Consider the following 22,122-nt stretch of genomic DNA (forward strand, 5'->3'; position numbering starts at 1 on the left):
GAAAATAGTAATGAACAATTAAAAGACGTACCTTGTTACTTCTAAAAAACCCTTCAGCTTTCAGGGTCTTACTGGGCACAGTGAGAAGGCGGAGGTCATTGTAGCAGCGTTCCAGCACTATCCGCATTGTTTCAGCAGGTAAGTGGATGGCCTATAACGGAAATGATTTGATAAAAAAAGGACTCGCAAGGATAATTCTTCTTGACTTGGAAATGTGGACAATGAGACACTGCTGAGTTCTTCTTAAAAACAGCAGAAAAAATTCAGAGAAAATAATTTTTGTAGAGGTTTACAAAATTTTTAGGGATCTGTGGAAAAATTTTAGTCTTATCCATTAATTATGTTCTAAATTAGGTGAACAAAGTATCACTTAACAAATGTATGCTCTGAAACTATTTTTAAGGTAACGATTTTTTACTAAAACTTCTATTCCTCTCATACTTGCAAAGTAAATGAGGTGATCTGGTTCCAACGAAACAGAATAACTGACTCTTTGAGAGTGGATGTCAAACCAATACCTGTTTAACTTCTGAACTTTTGATGGGTTATTTTGTATTCTGTGAACAGTTGTTAATACTTTTCTAAATCATTCTTCTTCTATGTAAAATGATATTAATTAATAAGTAAAATTTAAAGTTATTCTAAAATTACACATCCTTAATTTGAGGTGTCATTATAGGAATTTCACAAGAAATGAACAAAAAAATTTGCGTTTTAAAAAATATGATTTGTTTTCAATACAACTAATGATAACTAATTCTTAGGCAGTCTAGTTATACTTTAACCACTGCATTTCTTGGCAAAATATTTTGTAACTGCCTTTATTCTCTACAGACATATTTTTCCCCAACAAAATTACTAGTTTTTTCAGGGAAAGGAACATCATGTGTTTCTTTTGTATTCTACCTCAGTGTTCATACTCTAGATTAAACTGTAATACAGAGCAAGTACACTAATGCAGTCCTTTTATGAGCAATTTAATTGTAAAATATAACTCCAAAACATGATTTGTCTCCTCCAGTTATTACTCAGGCAGAAGTGTTAGAAGTTGTTGCTTTGTTAATGTAGTAAGAAAACCCAACTTTTATGTAATACTTAACAATTTTTTCCCCCACAAAGCATTTATTTATTCCATTAACATTCACAACAACCCTGTTAAAGTAGGCATTAAAAGACCCCAGATGAGATAAAAGCCAATACTGCCTTAAGATGAATGACTGGAAAGTAGATCAACTTCTTGCTTTGCTATTACTGAACAATTTCCACTACACCAAGGCATCTGAACCTAGGGCTTAAGAACCCTGAACAATTTTACCTATGTTTGTGTGCTCAATGTTCTACAGAGTATGGTATAACAGTTTTATTTGGAGTGGACCAGCTTTTTGTCCAAGGAAATTTGAATGTTTTCATCAAACTTTTCCAGCTCAAAAATTCTGAATGAGTTTGTTCTTTATCACTAACTCACTGAATGTGGTCAACATTTAATTCATCACCTTCCCTGTCAAATCTGCTCCCCCACCCTGCTCTTCTATTTCTATCACTAGATCACTACACCTCTGTGGTTACCCAAGTTTGCAACTCCTCAGGTCATCTGTGCTCCTTCCTGCCTTACTCCAACCAATCACAAGTCTGGCAGATTCTATTTATAGAATCATTGTAACAATCTACACCTCTCATTTCTGGTCCTATGCCATCACCTGCGTTATTTCAACAGCCTCCCCATCTACATTCCTGTCTCCCCCTCCATCCGTGTGGAACACTAGTCTAGTGTCACCAGACTTAACCATTCTACAGCACAGCTCTCAACATACCACTGCTGTTCTTAGGAAAACAAACAAATATCCTACTTCCTATTGCCTACATCAAGTAGAGCCCATCCTTTTGTGTTTACTACTTAAAGACCCTCCATGAAATAAACTACTTTCTATTTCTAGGCAGGTACTTGACAGAGATCCAGCCAAACACATGTGCTGTTGCTGTGTGCACTCGCCTCACCCTTCCTGACCTCCCTACTTTGGTCAATTGGTGTCTTCCACTCAAAGTGTCCTTCTCTTCTAAATATACTTACCTCCTGCCAGGAAATACTAGTTTCTATACCTTACTCGTAACTAACACATAATGCTTTATATGGAGCAGGCACTCAAAAATACTCACTGACCAATTTTAAAACTTACCTTTGAAATAAGTTGTTTGAACTCTGTGACTGTTTGATTTAAGTAAGCACGAACTGTGACAGGAGCAGCTACAGATTCTGCCTTAAGATCAACAACGTGAACTTTCACCATCACTTCTGTCCCATTTGAAAAACATAAAAACATAACTGGAGGTTATTTTTAAGAATATATTTCACATGAGCACTGCACTTTTCATGTGTTTCCAATAGATGGCAAAGATAACATTTTTCTAATTATTAAGATGATAAACATACAATATTATACACTGTATATAATACAAGTCATAACTTCTCTTTCACAATTTATCACATTACAAACATCTACAAAGAAATGGAAATGAAGCTAATGAAAACGTTCTTGTACATCTCTTTAAAACAATGACAACAGTCAAAATATGATTTTTTTAAAATACACGCTTTGTTTCCTTATAAAACGTAACACATTGTCAAATTTATCAAGCATGTTAAAAATATCCAAAGTTCCAAAATACAGACCCAAACCACAACACTAAATAAATATAAATAACTAGAGAATGCAAAGCAAATTCTAAAGGGGACACAGCAGCCCTACTTCATTTTATCACTCAAGACCTTGTTCATAACCAAACACTTCCTCTCTTCAAAATATTCTCTACATCCTACAGAAAATTCTCCTGCTTTGGTTTACAAGGTTTGTTTTTTCTTCACTTAAATTCTTCATATTATAATTTAACCCTATGTCCTCCTCTTCTGTTTTCAAATTATATATAACTAAACTTTTAGTCACTAGAAAAGCAAATGATCTTCGAACACTACGATTAGTTATTCTCTGCCCTGTTTTAATTTCTTTTATGAAGTATACATAAATCCTCAGTTTTTGCCCTAAGTTGCTAATCTAAATCTGACAAAATATTCTGCTAAAATTATTAATGAACAAAGAGTACTTTTTTTTTTAAAGATTTTTTTTTTATTTTTTTTTATTTGAGAGAGAGAGAGAATGAGAGACAGAGAGCATGAGAGGGAGGAGGGTCAGAGGGAGAACCAGACTCCCTGCCGAGCAGGGAGCCCGATGCGGGACTCGATCCCGGGACTCCAGGATCATGACCTGAGCCGAAAGCAGCCGCTTAACCAACTGAGCCACCCAGGCGCCCCTGAACAAAGAGTACTTTATCTGTTAAGTTTTACAATCCACACTCACATTTAGAGTTTTCTTGTTAAAAAGTGGTTTTATTCTTGACTCATGTTACACTTTAATCATAATTTTTGCTATCTAGCCCAAAAATAATCTGCAAGGAAATACTCCAAAGGAACTCTTTACAAATAGAGCAGAGTCTGACTGATGGAGCCCTTTAAAGAATGCAATACTTAATCTACTTTGAATAGAGGAGCCTTGATTAAAAATAAATAAATAAATAAATAGAGAGGTATATAGGATCCACAGAGGAAAAGAATTTGGAAGAGTAGAAGAAGGTTTTGTAAGTTAAATTTTTAGGAATAAAAGTAGAAAACGTAAGTCTGAATTCCGATTAACAACCGACGCAAGGGATTTAGGGTCACAACAACAGTAAGAATTCTCCAAGATTATTTAAACATTTTGACTGTCCCCTATTTGTTACAGTTTACATATAGTGATTACTAGAAGACTTTGGACATTAACTGTCTTTAGGGACCACCCTGGGTACAGGTGGGGCATGGTATTTTGCTTTCCAGATCAGTCTCAAACAAAGAAAGAAACTCCCAAGATATTGAGGAATGTGATGGATTTAATGAAAACAGAAAAAGCTAAAGTCCCTGGGATCTGTAGAAATGGAGAGGATGAAGAAAAAGTGTTGGCAGTGACGGCTTATGAAACCACCTCTTCAAGGAGACTCTGAAAAATACACTCTACTTCTGAGACTTTATGGGAATATTTTTTTTTTGGACCAGGGTCTCCTCTCTAAGTAGAGGGAGCAGGGAACAGGAGGAGAGAAAGGAGGATGATTCAGTACTGAAAGAAAAATCCCACTGAAAACTACAAGCTAAAAAAACCAATTTTTAAAAAATTTTGTGTATAGCTCTTTGAAAGTAATCTAGAATTTAATCACAAGCTTGTTGCTGACTACTTCTTAACCTATCAAAACTATGCTGCATCTTGAGAATATACAAAAATTTAAAATTAAATTCATTTCTATTAACAAAAAACCTTCTCATGAAAATTTTAAGTTCTGTACAACTCAAAATACCATAAAATTCTTTACCTCCAGGTTTATAAGACTGGAAAACTTGATCAGGCTTTCTCGTCTCCAACAGCAGATCAAACATATATGTTGACTTGACTCCTCCTAGTAGAAGTCCCATTGGTGTATCTTCTTCTCCTTCATACGATCGTTCAAGATAATCATGAAACTCATCGTATTTAACAAGGCGACAGCAATCCATGGGTATGACCTCTTCTAAATCCATCATCTAAACGAAAATGACGCCCAAGAAAAAAGAAAAAAATATATGTGGTATTTTAGTCTGATGTGTAACTGCACTACCCATATGTCCTAACAAACAATAAAATCCATATATTTATGATTTGCATCAGAGCTCAAAGACATCAAAGTTAAAGGCGTAACTTCAATGCTACTTTTAAATAACCATTATTTCATTATCCCCAAATCATACAATTTATGCACCAACAAATTTTAAAGACAATTCTGCTTTTAAAGAAAGTTAACACTCTAAACTTTAGATGGACTCAAAATCAATGTCTTATAAGCTGTGCTCTATAATCACTAAGTGGAACACCAGGGAGAATGACCAGTGAGAAGATGTGCCTTCTGTTTATGAATTCGGTCTGGAGAAGAACTGGTGACTCACAAGCACAGGGGACAGCAAGCCTCGCGGAGTCACCACACAGACCACAGCTTGGGTGTCTCCCATGCGCCACCCTGCAGCTAGCTCCCTTCCCAGATGAGCCTCCAGAGTACCTACAGCTCAGGGCATAGGAATTTCGGTCATAAACTTCCCTCTAGCTCACGTCACCGGAAGATGGCATACTCGGGATGCAACATCTCTTAAGTGAAAAATGAACTGCCTGGAGACACACAGGATTACTTCAAAGTACTTCATACTTATTTAAAGTTTGTGATTATGACTTTCAAGAAAAACAGTAAACCTGACCTCTACTTGCCCCCCAGCTCTCCCCAAAGACAGAGCTCTCTTTCTGGTACATAAGACTGATTTATTTCTCTCTTCTCCTTGTCTGATTTTTTGTATTTATGAACTTTTACTTTGTTTTTAAGACATTTTTTTTTCCTTCCTGCATTAAAAACTGATGGAATATAAACTACCATTACGGCTATCACTAACTGTACAACTATTTAGGTAAGATGTTTTCTCCATTTTAGTCTCATTTGGTTTCACTATTGTTTGCAAAGATGATGCTTGGAGTCCACCACTGTGTTTAAAGGATTTTTACTTTTAGTGAGGTAAATCCAGAACCATCCATCCATTTTACTGTTTGGTCATTCATTTATTCATCCACATACCCATCCAAATTTGATTCTCCTGCATACCAGGTAAAGTACAGGAAATGTGATTATGAGCCACACCAGAACACTCTTTGCCTTTTTAAGTACTTATGGTTTAGTGAGGACCAGTGGCATTAATTAGAATAGTCACACAATCAAATATAGATCACACTTTGAGAAACGTCAGCCATTTTTAGTTCTCTCACTGGTTCTATATAAAAATTATAAATGAAATGACGCAGGATGCAATTTTTTCTCTAATGACTTTAAGTTCAGTTCAATGATATTAATATTTACATGGAAAGGGCAAAAATATTTTGTCAAGTGTTACAGATGACATTTAGAACAATCTGATTAAAGAATGCTTCCCTTTTCAATTTGCCTTTCAAAACCCACTAATAACTTTCCATTATTCTCAGAATTGCAAACTTCTACTCAAAGTCTCTAATTTTATTTTATGCTACTCTATTCTCTCTCTCTTTTTTTTTTTTAAGATTTTATTTATTTGACAGAGAGACAGCGAGAGAGGGAACACAAGCAGGGGGAGTGGGAGAGGGTTTAAAAGCAGGCTTCCCGCCAAGCAGGGAGCCCGATGCAGGGCTCGATCCCAGGACCCTGGGATCATGACCTGAGCCGAAGGCAGACACTTAACAACTGAGCCACCCGGGTGCCCCTATGCTACTCTATTCTCATTCAAGACAATCTGAACACAATGTCCCTTTTGTCAGTTTTCTGATCATGCCAGCCATGTCTTCATCTCAGTTTTTATATATGTTGTCATCTCTACTAAAATATTCTCCCCCAACTTTCTGCATAGCTGTCTCCTTCTCATGGTTAACATCTCAGGAGAAATAATCTCAACATATTACTGATTTACTTTATAGCATCTAAACAATAACATATTTGCAAATTGAGGAAGGCTCTCAATACATATCTGCTAAATAAATGAAAAGAACAAATATTTTTGTTTCTAATTTTTTTTTTTTTAAGATTTTATTTGTTCATTTTGACAGAGAGAGAGAGACAGTGAGAGAGGGAACACAAGCGGGTGGAGTGGGAGAGGGAGAAGCAGGCTTCCCGCGGAGCAGGGAGCCCGACACGGGGCTCGATCACAGGACCCTGGGATCATGACCTGAACCGAAGACAGACGATTAACGACTGGAGCCACCCAAGCGCCCCTTTTGTTTCTAATTCTAATTCTTGTTCTACAAAACTGAACTGGCTTTCAGAATGAGCAATTTCTCAAACTCAACTGAGTATGTTCCATAGGAGAGGTGTAAACTACACCCTTAAGAGAGACAGATGTTGTAAATGGGCTATCAACATGACTGCAAGTGCTTGTATTACTACTGACTCTAATCACAATTTTGAAAGAGATGTTAATACTGTTACCTGAGATATTGATATTGTCCAACAGTGCAATTAAACGTACCTTATAAGCCATTTCTACTGCTTCCTTTAATGTCTTATCCTTATGAACCTCCAATTTATTTTCCATCATTACTTGTTTCACAGGATGCAAACAGAATAATTTTATCTAGAAAATGTAAAATATCATCACCTCAGCAGGTCATGAATCAAAACATAATTCTTTTGTAGACAGCATTTTTTTCCTAATAGTCAAAATACTGCAATTTTTAAAAGATTTATTTTAGAGAGAGTCAGAGGGTGAGAGAGAAAGTAAGCAGGAGAAAGAGAGAGCAAGCAGGGGAGGGACAGAGGGAGAGAGAGCGCCTCCAGCAGACTCCCAGCTGAGAGCCCGACATGGAGCTTGATCCCACGACCCTGAATCAGAACCTGAGCTGAAATCAAGAGTCGGCTCAACAGACTGAGCCACCCAGGCACCACAAAATATTGTAAATTTTTTTAAAGATTTTATTTGAGAGTGAGCGAGAAAGAAAGAGAGAGAGACAGAGAAGGAGCAGGGGGAGGAGCAGAGGGAGAGGGAGAAGCAGACACCCCACTGAGCAGGGAGCCTGATATGGGGCTCGTTCCCGGAACTCTGGGATCATGACCTAAGCCAAAGGCAGACGCTTAACTGATTGAGCCACCCAGGTGCCCCAAATATTGTAATTTTTTAAAAAAAACATAACTGAGATCATTCTCTCCCGTGTCTATTTTTCTCAGTAACTGATAGTGACTATGTCTCATAAAAAAAAAGAATTCAAAAACATTAATTTTAACAACTGTACATTTCTTGATAAGCATGTATCACAATTTAAATAATCATTCTCCTACTGATATACATTCAGGTTGTTTCAAATTTTTTTCTAGTTTGGAAAATACCATGAATGTCCTTGTGATCAAAATTTTTATAGCATGTGTGGTTATCTCTAGGTATTTCCTTAAGAGAATTATATAAAAATACATAAATTTGCTTAAGGCTCTTGATAAATTCTACTCAATTTCTATGCAATAAGGTCTTTACCAGTTTATTATTCTTGTAGCAAAATGGACAATGTTCATATCACTGTAAACTTACCAGCACGGAGTATTATCACTACATGTTAGTGTTTTTTTTTTTAAAGATTTTATTTATTTAACAGAGAGAGACATAGCAAGAGCAGGAACACAAGCAGGGGGAGTGGGAGAGGGAGAAGCAGGCTTCCTGCAGAGCGGGAAGCCCGATATGGGACTCGATCCCAGGACCCTGGGATCGTGACCTGAGCCGAAGGCAGATGCTTAACGACTGAGCCACCCAGGCGCCCGTTAGTGTTTTTTAATGCATAAAATAAAACCCTATCTTCCCTCAGTAATATAGTTGGTTACATTGCTTAACGATCATGATAGCATTAACTATCTACAGAATCAACCCAATGAGTACGTTATGAGAACTGCAGTCAAGCAAACTTCAATAGCACTTTTTAATTAAAAGTACAATTATGAAATCTAACCTTGCATGTGTTGCGCTCAATTTCTCGTTGCCTTTTTTCTTGTTCTTCCAATTCTCTTTCTCTCTGTACCAAGTTTTTAATATGTTCTGGATATTCATCTACTTCTAGAAATTCTATTGTAATAAAAACAGGGTAAGACAGAGTCATTGGAAATTGATCTTCCTTTACTTAATTTTGTTCCATTATGTGCCCATAGTATATACTTCTACAACAGCTCTTGTCAAAATGTATCTCAATTACATCACTCTCTCAACTTGGAACATCAACTTCTTCCAGACAAGGGTGAAGAGGTAGTTGATAATGGCATATGGTTAGGCCTCAGATTTTAAAAAGCCATATATTTAATCCATAATATCTCTTGGCTCCAGGAAAACTCTAATATGTAGATTAAGACTTCTAGAATTAAAAAGCCTCTCTGAAACTTGGAAATAAAATCATTTCTGATTTCAAACTGTGCTATCACCATCAAACCATGTGACCCAGGGCAAGTTTACTTGTCCAGGCCTCAATTTCTTCAGCTTATTAGCAGCGCTTCCCCACAGAGTAATTACCTGGGATATAATAAAATGTAATAAATGCTGTTGGTGCTACTACTTATTATTACCCACTAATACACTCATCTTTCCTTTGTTCTCAAAGCAATCTTTTAGCTACCTTCTATTTACAGAATTTTATATGTAACTCAAAGTATTAAAAGTGACAGTATGAAATTATGACACTATTTAGTAAACCAATGATTAGCAGGCATTAAATAGGGAGAACAACTTATATATATATAAAAATCACATCCCTGTGGAAGGTCAAAATCCACTATTTCTAGAAATGAGCTCTAATTGCAAAAATATTCCGTATCATACACAGAGCGCCCTCTGGTGCTTCATCACAAAACTACAGTTTAGGGAGTAGATAAAGGAAAACTGAGTTAATGCCCTAATGGAAACATCTGGAATGCTGGGTGCCACAGAGGATACACGAACTACAAACCTGGCTCTGCCTCCAGAAAGCTATGACCTTGGACAAGTTAATCTTTGGGGTATCGTTCCTTTATCTGTAAAGTCAGAATGACTACTCTGAAATCTCTGTTCTGAAATGACTTCTTGTTACAATTTCCTTTCACTCCCATTAATTCTATGGTAAATTATTGAACAGCCACTATATGACAGACTCTGGACTCTGGATTATCAAAGATAAAAGTTTTAAGCCTTGTACCAACTGAATTCACAATTAATGAGGGTTTCCAAAAATGTACACTATCCAAAACAGATTTTACAGTATGGTAGTTGCTAAACAAAGGAAATATGTTGAAATCAAGGACAACGATTATAACCATTATGAAAAGAATGTGAGCAACATATCGGTTGTGTATATATCTATAGGTACACTCAGACACCCCTACTTATTTGCAATACTGCTTCAGTCAGAGTCAGCATTAAGAAAAAAGGGGAACTGCAATTTTTTAAATTAATAATAAAAAAGAGAAAAAAAGACAAACTCGCATGCTTTGTATACAGGATTATTTTGGGGGTTCTCAATATAATGAGAACATAATAAAGGATGCAAACTAGAATCATAAAACTTTATTTGCTTTTTAAGCAAATAAGCAAAGATAATTAATTCTAGTTCTTAGAAACATTTCTGGAGTGGTAAGTCAGAAGTTTACTTCATTTAGGGTCCCTAGTCATAGCATTTAGATACTAAAAATACTCCAAAAACTTACAATAAAAAAAAGCAATAATAGCTAAATTTGAGTTTTTACTATGTGCTAGACATGATGGTAAATGCTAAAAATATGTTATCTTATTTAACTTTTCATTACAATCCTATAAAATACTGTAATTATCCCCATTTTACAGATGTGGAAAGTAAGATTTCGAAAAGTTAAATAAATTGCTCTAGGCCATCTAGATGGCGAGTTAGGACCGTTACACAGGTCTGGGGGTTATCACTGAATACAATCTCACTGCAAATAAATATCCAATCTTTTTATGTAGAGTAAATTTTGTCTTAGTGTATTAAAAAACATTTCAACTTTTTTCCAAGTGTTTTTACCTCTTGGTATTATCTCATAACAGTCTTTATAATTAATTTTTCGGCATAAAAAACTTAAGCATCCTATCATTTAAAAGTAGTTATCTGGGTTTGCAAAACTTGCAAAAGAAATTAGTACAGATTAAAATCAAATAACTACATGCTAACATACTTGCATTCCGTGCTGGATCCTTCAGTCTATATATCAGCATATATGCATTTGTGGAGCTAGGAGAAATATAAAAAAGATTAATGTCAACAAAAAGGAGATTGTAAAGGTTCCATTTCCTAGCACCAAATATTTTTTTTTAAATAGTTTTTTGTTGCTTCAAACAACTAGAAGACCACATAACTGTTCTTAGGTTCAAACTTAAAGTATTCTAGAAAATAAAAGGAGAATCTACTTTGCTCCTCCCAATGGATTTCTGAGAAAATTCCACATTTCCTCTTGGTAACACAGTTAAGTCTTCAAAAAACCTGTGTCCTAGAACAATTACTACAGTTAAGTCAGGAGTCAGCTCATTTTTTCTGGGCCATATTGTCTGTGTTGCAGTTACTTACCTGTTGTTAAGGGAAAAGATCAACACACAGTACTTAAACAAATGAGTATAGTGGTGTTCCGATAAAGCTTTATTTCCAAAAACTGGAGGCGGGCAGGGTTTGATCCATGGGTTATAGTTTGCTGACCGCTGGGTTAAATCTCTTTAATGGTAAAAAATGTTGAGAAGCTGTAATTGATTCTAATTTATAAACAGTACAAATTAGGAAGTTATTTACCTTGCAAAAGCACTTGAGTAATATCCTCTGCTTCCTGAAGATCCACCATGTGTTTTCTTAATGTCCTCTTGGGTTATCTAAAAAGTTGTTACATTATTTACCTTTTTGTAAAATCTGTAATACCATTACCTCTTTGTCAACAAGTAAGCCTGTTTTTAACCTCATAGTTAAATGGGCCATACAATTACCAATTCATAAAATTTAATCAGAGTCAGTGGCTGCTACCGGCCAATCAGTTCTAGTGCTCCTCAACAGACAGGCTGCATGATGGCTCAGGGTAAGAAAAAAACAAAAAAATTGGGAATCTGTCTCTGGAAACACTCGGAAAGCCTCAAACAAAACAAAACAAGTAACAAGGAAAACAAACTAGGAAGTGTACTGAAAGCAAAAACAAAAGACTGACTTAGCATGTGTCTTAAAATGCTTCACTGGACAAACTAAGTCTCCCATTTTTAATAAACTCTGCTGTTGATTAGAAACATCTCTACTCCTGTCTTTGAGAATAATCTTAAACAACCCCTCCTTACCCTGCTGACATGTTGATCATTGAAGCTGTACCACTGTTCATCACTGAATGACTTTATACAAGCATAGTAATGGCCACCAGCAGCACTCCCTGAATGAACCATAACGGAGAAGAGCTCATAGATCAAGGAATTCTAAGGGGGAAAAATAAAAGTAACTCAGAGAAGAGGAAAAATAAAAAAGCCCCCTTTTGTATATTTCCTATTCTCTATTAATACAGAATAAAATAACATGTTAGTTGTCCTAGATAGTTATTGTAGGTACACTTTCCTCCAAGATAATTAAAATGGCAAGTCACCACATAGTTTTATATATCACAGTTTTGTTCAGTACATTCCTTCACATTTTAATTATGTTATAACCTCTGGAACTATGCATATCTGAAATACAATGTTATTTATGTAAGAAAATAACAGTCTGAAATTTTAGAAGCAGGTGCTAAACAGAAGACTGTTCTGATATGCACAGGCAAGATCAAGAAGTCCCAAAAAACACAGTTGTTTTCATTCAAGTACAATTATTCTATTTCCTTTACAAAAGAGCTGAGGGATATAATGATTTGGAACATCTTCTAATGTATTTATATAGTATCTGTGATACAGTGATCTCCTGATTTGACATCTCTCAAGTATGCAAAGACGGTTCAACATTAGAAAATCAATCTATGTGATACAGGCTAAAGAAAAAAAATTACATGATCCTATCAACTGATTCAGAAAAAGCATGTCATGAAATCCAATACTCATTCATGATAAAAACTCTCAACAAACTAGGAAGAGGGAGACCTCCTCAACTTGATAAAGAACACCTACAAAAAACCCCTAGAACCAACATCATACTAAATGGTGAGAAATAGAACACTTTCCTCCTGAGACTGGGAACAAGGCAAGAATGTCCTTTCTTACCACTCTTACTCAACCCTGTGTAAGAAGTCCTACTTAGTGTAGTAAGACCAAAAAAAAAAATTGTTTATGTAGGAAAACAGGCAGGGAACCCTTTGCCAACCCATGCCTGAATCCAATGTTCTTTAGACTAAGTTATAATGTATCCACTACATTATTCATTACATAGCAATTCATGATCATCTATCTGCCCTGAAACAGGTAATTTTAAAAGGTAAAGGATAATGATGATAGTGATTAGAATAATGGTCTTGGCCTAAAAATTGATTCATGCAAGAGAAACTCCATTCTTAAATACTGTATAAAAAAACTCTGTATTTAATATGACTCTGCAAGACTTGAATTACTGATTAGTCTTCAGGCTAGTGACTCATAACTCACACATGCTGAAGCCATTTGACCTATAATTCTCCCCTCAATAAAGCAGATTATATGAATGTGGAAGAAACAGTGTGATAAAATCTTAAAACCTACTGACACAGTGACATAAAAGATTTTATGATAGAAATTATCAAAGCCAGTAGTTGTCAAATTATAACCCTTGAAACTATATCATTTTTTTAAGTGCCTTAAGGGCTTCATGGTGAGGGGAGGGGGAGGCTGAGGGCTCTGGCTTTCCCCTATCTCTAACAGATCGGTTCTATAACTATTTCATAAAGTTCACAGCCAAAATTTTTTAAATCAACAGATCTAGCCGAAAACTTTCATTTTGCTATATGAGAAAACTATGATATAAGATTTAGGGGCCTGGTGCAACTTTAAAGGCAGAAGTGGGGGGCGCCTGGGTGGCTCAGATGGTTAAGCATCTGCCTTCGGCTCAGGTCATGATCCTGGAGTCCCGGGATCGAGTCCCACATCGGGCTCCCTGCTCGGCGGGGAGTCTGCTTCTCCCTCTGACCCTCCTCCCTCTCATGCTCTCTGTCTCTCATTCTCTCTCTCTCAAATAAATAAATAAAATCTTAAAAAAAAAAAAAAAAGGCAGAAGTGGTTTCCTGACCACTAGGCACCCTTTCCACACCACCACCCAGCTTGGTTACATAGCTACAGCAGTTCAGCCTCCCAGCAATTCATGTTCCTGCCTAAAAGTACCTTTTCCTAAAGTTTAATTATGATCACATATATGCATAAAAACAGCTTTAAAAAAGTCTTTACTTTTCAAAAATCACTTCTCCTAAAGAGAATTTACTGGTCACAATAGCTACAGAATTATATAGCAGCTCGGAGATTATTTTATTCTTTCAACTAAACCCCACAAACTATAAAAGGTACCTTCTCAAGTCCAGGTTTTGAAATCTTTTCAGTTCCACTATTACTTTCAAGGCAGATCCCTTCATCAACACCATCATCATTCGAGAAATCATTGCTCATCTGATCACTGTGACAACTGCCTTCATTTTCTGCCCCGCTATCAGTGCAACTTTCAGTCTGAGGGGATTTCTTAATAAAACATAATTATCTTACAATTACAAGCTAAATAAAGCGAAAACATATACTCTAAAATTTTTTATCTAGTGGTGTTCCGATAAAAGTGTTAACTCTTTCACATAAGTTCAGATATTATTAATAAAAGTATTTATTTTAAATAAATTTACCTTTTTTTAGTGAGTCCTTAAATAAAATTAAACCAGTGTATTTAAAAGTATCTCTATTAATTTCCTTAAAATTCAAATACAATTAATTAGTGATTCAGAATTCAAATTAAACCCCAATTATGTTTATAGTTGCAAAGTAACAATATAAATTACCATTTCTTTCACCAAAATCTATAAAAGCAGAGAACCTAAGTGCCAAAATGAGCTTTTGTTCTCAAATCCCAAAAGAGTATCATTTCTTTTCTTGAACAAAAAAGTTCAATTTAATTTATCATTGTGCTAGGTATTATAGACAATTAGAAAGAAAAACAACATTGTATCTATCCTCAAGAACTTCATATTCTAGTGCACAAGAGGTGGAATTATAACAAAAAAATCATACTCTTTCATGCTTTTAAGATTTTTAAATCCCTCTCATGCAAATTTTATTTGAAGGAATCTACTTCTTAGAAATCCCCAACTTCTTGCCCCCTTTTCCTTTAATATTTAATACACGTACCTAAAAATATTTTTATTTAAATAGTTTGAGAATTCTTCTCTAAGATGCAGGCTCTTGTAAGTTGTACAGAAGTTCCTAAATTAACTAAGCAATATATAATAATAAGCACCAACATTTGCCAAGAACTTTGTTGTAGGGACTGCATCTTCATCCCTCAAGAAAGTTCGGTTCAAAGTGAAAACCAACTCTAGAACTCTACGCTAAGTCCAAAGAGGTCATTCCTGACATTCCTTTAGGCTGGAACATCTCTTCTCCCAACAAATGGACCTAGAACTTCCTAAAAGTTCCTGTCAAATTATATCTAGGTTTTCTTTATTTGTAAAAGATCTGCTTTTACAAGGAATATATTAGGTATATACAGAAAACCAATCCAATACTGACTGATCTCTGTTTGTGTAGGACTCTTGTAAAGACTATGTCTACTTTGTTTTTTTTTTAAGATTTTATTTATTTATTTGAGAGAGAGAGAGAGAGCATGAGCTGGGGGAGAGGCAGACGGAGAGGGACAGACAGACTCCCCGCTGAGCAGGGGACCCGATGTGGCATTCAATCCCAGTACCCTGGGATCACGACCTGAGCCGAAGACAGACGCTTAACTGACTAAGCCACCCAGGCACCCCCGGAAATACTATTTTAAATTAAACCTTTTAAAATGTAACCTGGGGCGCCTGGGTGGCTCAGATGGTTAAGATGGTCATGATCTCAGGGTCCTGGGATCGAGTCCCGCATCGGGTTCCCTGCTCAGTGCAAAGCCTGCTTCTCCCTCTCCCTCTGCCACTCCCTCTGCTTGTGCTCTTCTGTCTATCTCTCTGTCAAATAAATAAATAAAATCTTTAAAAAAAAATAATAAAATGTAACCTGGTCATAGGTACCATTCCATGAACATCTACTTTATCTAAAACGCTTTTTATAAAAGCCATAAAAAGCAATTATTGCCCTTACTGAACAGAGAAAGTAAGGCTCAGAAAAGCTGCTCTTCTATACCACATTCTCTCTTAATACTTAAGAGCACTAACTAAAACCTAATGTTTAAAATCATTTTTGAGCTTTTGAGAAAAGGCATTTTTATAACTACAGTGATGAGTTCCAATCAGAAAAAAATGATTCATGGTAGTTTTGAAAAAAATAAAGATCTATCACTCTCTAATAACTATGTCCAGTGATTATAAATAACCCCTATAATGAAATCAGAAGTTTCCAAAAGAAAAGAGTGGGACATTAAGAATTCCTAACTGAATCAAGGTTAGGAGAACCAGAGAATTTGAAGGGGGGTCAATGAGTGGAAAAAAATGATAAGCACTGCTGGTGTCTGTCCTTCAAAGTCCCATTCTCAAACTATTTAAATAAAGTTTTAACTAAAAAACTAACTTAAAAAGGGAAAACAGATAAAATGCCTTTATTTTCTAGCTTTCTAGCCTCGCCTATTTTAGAGGTGCTAAATTTTAACTGAGAATAACCCAGAAACCTTAATCCTTGAAAAAGAGACTAAGACAAATACAAAAAATTAAGGCCATACTACCCAATTTGCTCATTTTTTCACTTAACATATTTGTTCTGTGTTTATTATGTACCAGAAACACAATGCAGCCCACCTCTAGATTGGTTTGTTTTGCTAAGAAAGTTATGAAACATAAGATTATTGCTCAAATTAAAGAAATAATTCCAGAGTCTAAGATTCTTTTTGTTTTTTTCAAAGAATATCATAAGTTATTCCGATCAAAAAAGAATATCTGAAATACAATTTACGGTGGACAAAAAAAGCTTATACAAATCTAGATCTTTTAATAGAACTTGGCATTACAAAATACGGGAAGAAAGGAATACCTTCTATCACAAAGACAGTCTAAAAACCACCAGTGTTGTTACCCCAAATAGCTCTCTTAAACACATGACCAAAATGAATTGACTAGTATCTTTTAACAAAAAAATATGAATAAATATTTTACCTCATCTTCAACATCAATAAATGTACTCATATCTAGCTCTTCAGGAAATGTCATCCGATCATTCAATTTAATCCTGTGCATTGTTGTATAATCAAAATCAAACCTTTTCAACTGTAAGGTCAGCAGATAAGGGAAATGCAAAAACCGAAGACCCTAAAAAGAAAGGGACCTATTGAATATGGAATATAATCTCAGATAATTTAGTATTAATTTCTACATGGCATCTACCTTTCGTGCATCACATTTCTTCTTACAACGTTCACAAAAATATTGATTTGGGCCATCCAGGATCTCTGGCTGAATAAACGCATGCAATGCTTCTTCCTAGTAGGAAAAAAATAATTGTTTTATAATTACTTAAAGATGTTATAATGTTAATGACAAAGCCCTGAATATAAAAACTTTGCAATTACCAAAACAGAAGTAGAATGGCTATAAAATGAGGAACTCAAAATGCAAAAAGAAAAAAAAAATTATCAACAGCAATATAATGTCATTATAAAAACTGAGGGACAAAATAATTGTTTTAATTCTGCATGAAATCTGGCTTTCCTAGTATTGCACATCACAATTAGTCACTTCTACCTAATTTTTACACTGACTTTACATTGTGGAATTCAGCTAAATAATCTAATAAAAATCCTGTCTTTAGATTAAAAATTCCATACTTCTTAGAAAAGTACATGCATCACTTCAATCTTCTTGTAAAAGGAGACATTCATAAACTGTACAGTAAATAACAGAACTCTGAAGAATTCGCACTATCCATACACTAAAGAATCTAGTAACCATCATTTACCACTATATTTAGTGTCAATCCTTAATTCGCCACTGCACTAAAGATTGGAGAGCACTGGGCCACTTTCTCCCTGCATGTCAGATACTGCTCCATCTGAAAATGTATGAGAGCTCCTGAAGTGTTCACCTAGTGGAACCATATGGTTCTCTTTTCTCCATACAGCCTTAAGACAGAAGCAAGAAACTTAGTATGAATATTGGTGAAGAATCAGGGGACATAAAATTTTTAATTTTTAATCACCGATTTTTTACAATAAAAAATAAATTGTAGTTAATACAACATATAAGATTGGACGGCATAATCTCAAGTTTCTTTTGTTGTGATCTCTTCACACATGGTCTAATCAGAACTACTGATCATATTTACTATATGCAAAGAAAAAATTTGTACCATTAAGACAAAATATCTTCAAACATTTTTCTTTTGATTCAGAACATGTTGTTGCTCAAAAGATAAATAAAGGGGCTTGATCTGGCAAAATGTAAAATAGTTGACAACAAACTACTATCCACATATTGTTTCGTATAGCTCATTTTGGGATAAGAATAAAAAATAAAAAGATTTAAAATGCCTCTAACCTCATCCATCTCCTATTTTGTTCTCAGAAACCCAAGAAAGCAAGGGAGCTGAGGGTGGGGTGGAGAACCAAATAGTGGGTTTTTTCCCACATGACCAAGCATTTTACTGGACGTCACGGAAAGGGGCACATTCAGAATTTTTTTTTCTTTAAAGTATATTTTAAGCATGAAAAAGGCAAATCCTGTAAAAGCATAACACAGAAAAAGGAGCCATATATATTAGCTTAGCATAGGCTGATATTAGTCAAGCTTTCCAAATAGAAACTGAACTGTAAAACACTCAATACTTTAACAAAAAAAGGGAAGGTACGTAGAGTGAGAAAATGATGTAACTCAAATTCTACTTTACTTAAACCATGTGTACCAGTCTCTGGCTAGAGTTCATAGCTAGCGCTATCTTTTTCTATTTTTTTAAGTTAAAACTCAGAGAAAAGTTTAAAGCACAGAAAAGTCCCATAATTTATTCAGACTCACCAACTTTTAGTATTTTGCTACCCCTGCTTTATCATTCTCCCACCCTCACACACATTATGTATTTTTCTGAAGCATCTGAGTGTAAGTTTACATATCATGCTTTCCCTCTTAATAGTGTTATGTGACTTTTTTTAAGAATAACAATATTCTTACATAAACAAGAGTTCTCAAACTCAGGAAAATTTAAGACTGATAAAGTACGTTCGCCATATTCCAATTTTGTCAACTGTCCCAATCCTAAAAATGCATTTCTCCCCATCCAGTACAGAATTGAATCCAGATCATAGATTACATTTGGCTGTCTCTTCAGATTCATTTTGTCTGGAACAGTTCCAAAGCCTTTCTTCCTTTCAGGACATAAATGGTTTTTGAAGGAGGCTGGTTATTTTATAAAATGTCTGCAATTTGGGTTTGTCTGATGTTCCTTATCATTAGGTTCCAGTTCTATGTATTCTTTACTAGACTACCACTTAAGTTATGAAGTGTCCTAAGGATATCACGGTCACAGGCCATGATATTGCCAACCTCCCTACTGGTGAAATGAACTTTAATTACCTGGTCAAAGTGTTATCCAGCTTCTCCACTACATAGTTACTGTTTTATCCCCTTCCAGCTAATATGTAATCTGTAAGGAGATACTTGGAGACCACGCAAAGCGCCTGTATCTTATTAAACTTTCCACCCTGGATTTAGCATCCACTACTGGATTCTTGCTTAAACCAAATTATAAAATGTTTATGAGCCAACTTAAAAATCCTTTTTTAGTAGGCAACTTAAGTCCATTCATATTTGATATGACAATGTTTTGTTTCATCTAAATTAGTTTATTATAATTACTGTGTGTACTAGTAGTATTTACTGTGTTCTCTCCAAGTGGCATGTTTTGCTATCTTTTACATTTTCCTTTGGTATTTAGGAAGGTAATTTTGTTTTAGTGCATTTAGACTTTTGTTAATGCCCTTAATCTCCCTTTTTCTTACTTAAGCCTTTCATGTCTTGTTTGCTAGTTTTATGTTATCCTTTGTCTCCTACCCATTCAGCCATCTATGATCTCATTCTACTTTCCCTTATTTCTCCCTTCCCCTTTTTTGAGTGGTATTCCTTTTACTCCATCTAACATATAATATGCTATTCTTCTACCTATGTCCCCACCCTTGTTTCATTTAGTCCTTATTTCTATAATTTAATATATTAAGTGCTCATAGTCCTTTTGCTGAAGCTTCCCTGGGCTGGGGATCTCTTCATTGGATAGAGCTTATCCCCTAATAAACTCAAGAAGGGCTCATGGATACAATATTCAGTAATTTCTTCAATGTTCAAGAATGGAATTACTCACTGCCATCATAACAGAAGAAAAACTTGGCTAGATGTCAAATCTTTGGCCTGTACTTTCTTTCCTTGAGTTTTTGGAAATTGCTATTCTGTTGCCATGATTTGCATGCTGCTCTTCATAAGTATGATGCCAGCTCAATTTACCTTAAAGTTTAACAGTTTACCAAAATATGTCTGAGTTGAATTATTCTAGGTCAGTTTTTCCAAGTACATGGTAGGTCCTTCAAAAGTAGACTTAAATTTCCCTGACTCCCAGAAAGTTTTCTTGGCTTGTAGTTCCTAAGTTTTGTTCTACTGTGTTGTTTTTATTCTTCACAGACTCCCAGTTATGTTGGACATCCTTTGCCAGTCTTTCATTTTCTCTGAGATCCTTTTTACTTCCTTTCATTTTCATTCTCCGTCCCTCTTTAGATTTCCATTCCATTCTATTCTCTTGCACATTTTATAGTTTATTCTTTACTTTGAACATAGTTTAGTCTTCTTCAATTTCTTTCCTGAGTTTTATCAATTCATATTACATTTCCTGTTGTGTTTTGTTTTTTAAATTCATTTCTCTCCTTTAATTCTTGGATACCAGGTTTTTGAGAATATTTCATTTAGCCTGGGGTACTGTGTTACAGCATTCTACCGTGTGGTTATTTTCCTGAGGGCTTTTTTTTGGCAGGGTGGATTTTCATCAGCTGAAATGCTTTAATACATATTTTCTGTTTTCTTCTAACAGTGGTGCTGTGTAAATTTGATTCCCACCCCCCACCCACCCACCCCATCATTCTGTGGACAGCATTCTTTAGTTTGAGAGTATCTCAAACTTAGCTTTGCGCAGTGGCAGTATCGTAGCCAATGAGGTTTATCCGAGGCGTGATTATTGCTAACTGAGAGTACCTCAAATTTTTGTCAACTTAGTGAAGTGCAGTTTCTTAAACGGGTGATGGGAGTGCAGAGCTTGAGGTCGTCTTTCATTCTGCAGGACACTTAATTTCTCTCTTTCTTCTTGTTTTCTCTTCTCTTCACTACTAGGTCAGATGCATCATGCTTCTCTATTTCTCTCCCAGAGGCAAAATTCTTCTAAGGATGCCACTTCTCACTCTAGAATTCCTTCCCTGTGGTGCTATAAACTACTCAAGTCCTATTCGGCACTCTCTCTTTTGGCACGTACTGTTGTACTTTCTCCTTCTGAGGGTGACTTTTGTCTTTATTTTGTTACATCTTTCAATCTCTTCTCTGTTTCATAGCCTTGAAGGCTTTCCACTGCATCCTCTCCACACATACAGACTTGTAGCGCAGCAGAAGCTCTGTTGGAATTTGGTGATTATTTTGCTACTTTCAAGTAATTTGAGGTTTAGGGTGTTCTGTCTCCTAGTAATGCAGAATTTATGGGTTACCTGGGTTCTACCTGGGTTCCTTTTAGTCTATGGTTTTGGGGGAGAATGTGTAGAGATAAACAGAATCTGGCGGCCACCATTATCCTCCAAACTCAGAAACCAGTTAAAACTATATTATAATAATTTTCTATAGCTTCCGTATTCACTTTTTAACAAGTTGTCTCCAGGTTAATCATAAATAAGATTAGACAGTTATAAAAATTAGCTTCATCTATCTACTGAAGAAATAAATTATGTAAATGATGGGCTAATGTGGCTATATACAATTATCTTCACCTTAATGTGATGTAGATTATGAAAAATCATGCCAAACTATATTTTACATATTAAAAAATAAGCTATGGATCATAAAAATGGAACAAAATACTACAAATACTGTACCATTATTAATACACACAAAAAATTTTGCTCTGGTTACCAACAGCTGTCCTCTTAAGTATGTTAAATTACTCATGTATCATGCTTCTAAACTAGCTTTGGGTTGACTATGGTTGTTTTTCATCACCCCAGAGTGAATATAATAGATTTATTTTCTAGAGCTTAACCCTCACTGTTATACAAAATATAATTTGCACATTTTTTAGATTGTAATTTTCAGAGTTCAGAACAGGAGAATTCTTGCATCATTAGTTATTACAATTTTATAGTTAATGCAGAAAATCTAGGCACAATGCAATTATAAGGTATATCCAAGGAATGACACTGCCTATGAATTCTCTCATTTGTTTTTACTCTTACCCTATAT

At 35.3% G+C, this 22,122-nt stretch overlaps 1 protein-coding gene and 1 pseudogene across 4 annotated transcripts in view; one reads left to right on the forward strand and one right to left on the reverse strand.

Annotated features, from left to right (window-relative positions):
* Positions 1-22,122, reverse strand: part of USP47 (ubiquitin specific peptidase 47) — a 109,934-nt gene that overhangs the window by 16,564 nt on the left and 71,248 nt on the right. For 3 of the 4 annotated variants that reach the window (XM_081798598.1, XM_006747341.3, XM_081798600.1), the window contains 11 exons: positions 17,041-17,136; positions 16,813-16,965; positions 14,045-14,212; positions 11,876-12,007; positions 11,349-11,425; positions 10,744-10,799; positions 8,544-8,656; positions 7,082-7,186; positions 4,390-4,597; positions 2,175-2,290; positions 32-151 (listed from right to left, as the gene is read on the reverse strand). In XM_081798598.1, coding sequence (XP_081654724.1) covers positions 32-151; positions 2,175-2,290; positions 4,390-4,597; positions 7,082-7,186; positions 8,544-8,656; positions 10,744-10,799; positions 11,349-11,425; positions 11,876-12,007; positions 14,045-14,212; positions 16,813-16,965; positions 17,041-17,136 — 1,344 coding nt within the window. The remainder of the gene's footprint in view (positions 1-31; positions 152-2,174; positions 2,291-4,389; positions 4,598-7,081; positions 7,187-8,543; positions 8,657-10,743; positions 10,800-11,348; positions 11,426-11,875; positions 12,008-14,044; positions 14,213-16,812; positions 16,966-17,040; positions 17,137-22,122) is intronic. The other variant, XM_081798599.1, reaches the window with a different exon arrangement.
* On the forward strand, positions 20,807-20,904 carry LOC115937004 (U4 spliceosomal RNA; annotated as a pseudogene).

This window comes from Leptonychotes weddellii, chromosome 11 (assembly GCF_054177405.1).
Source record: "Leptonychotes weddellii isolate Sample4059 chromosome 11, ASM5417740v2, whole genome shotgun sequence".
Classification (NCBI taxonomy): domain Eukaryota; kingdom Metazoa; phylum Chordata; class Mammalia; order Carnivora; family Phocidae; genus Leptonychotes; species Leptonychotes weddellii.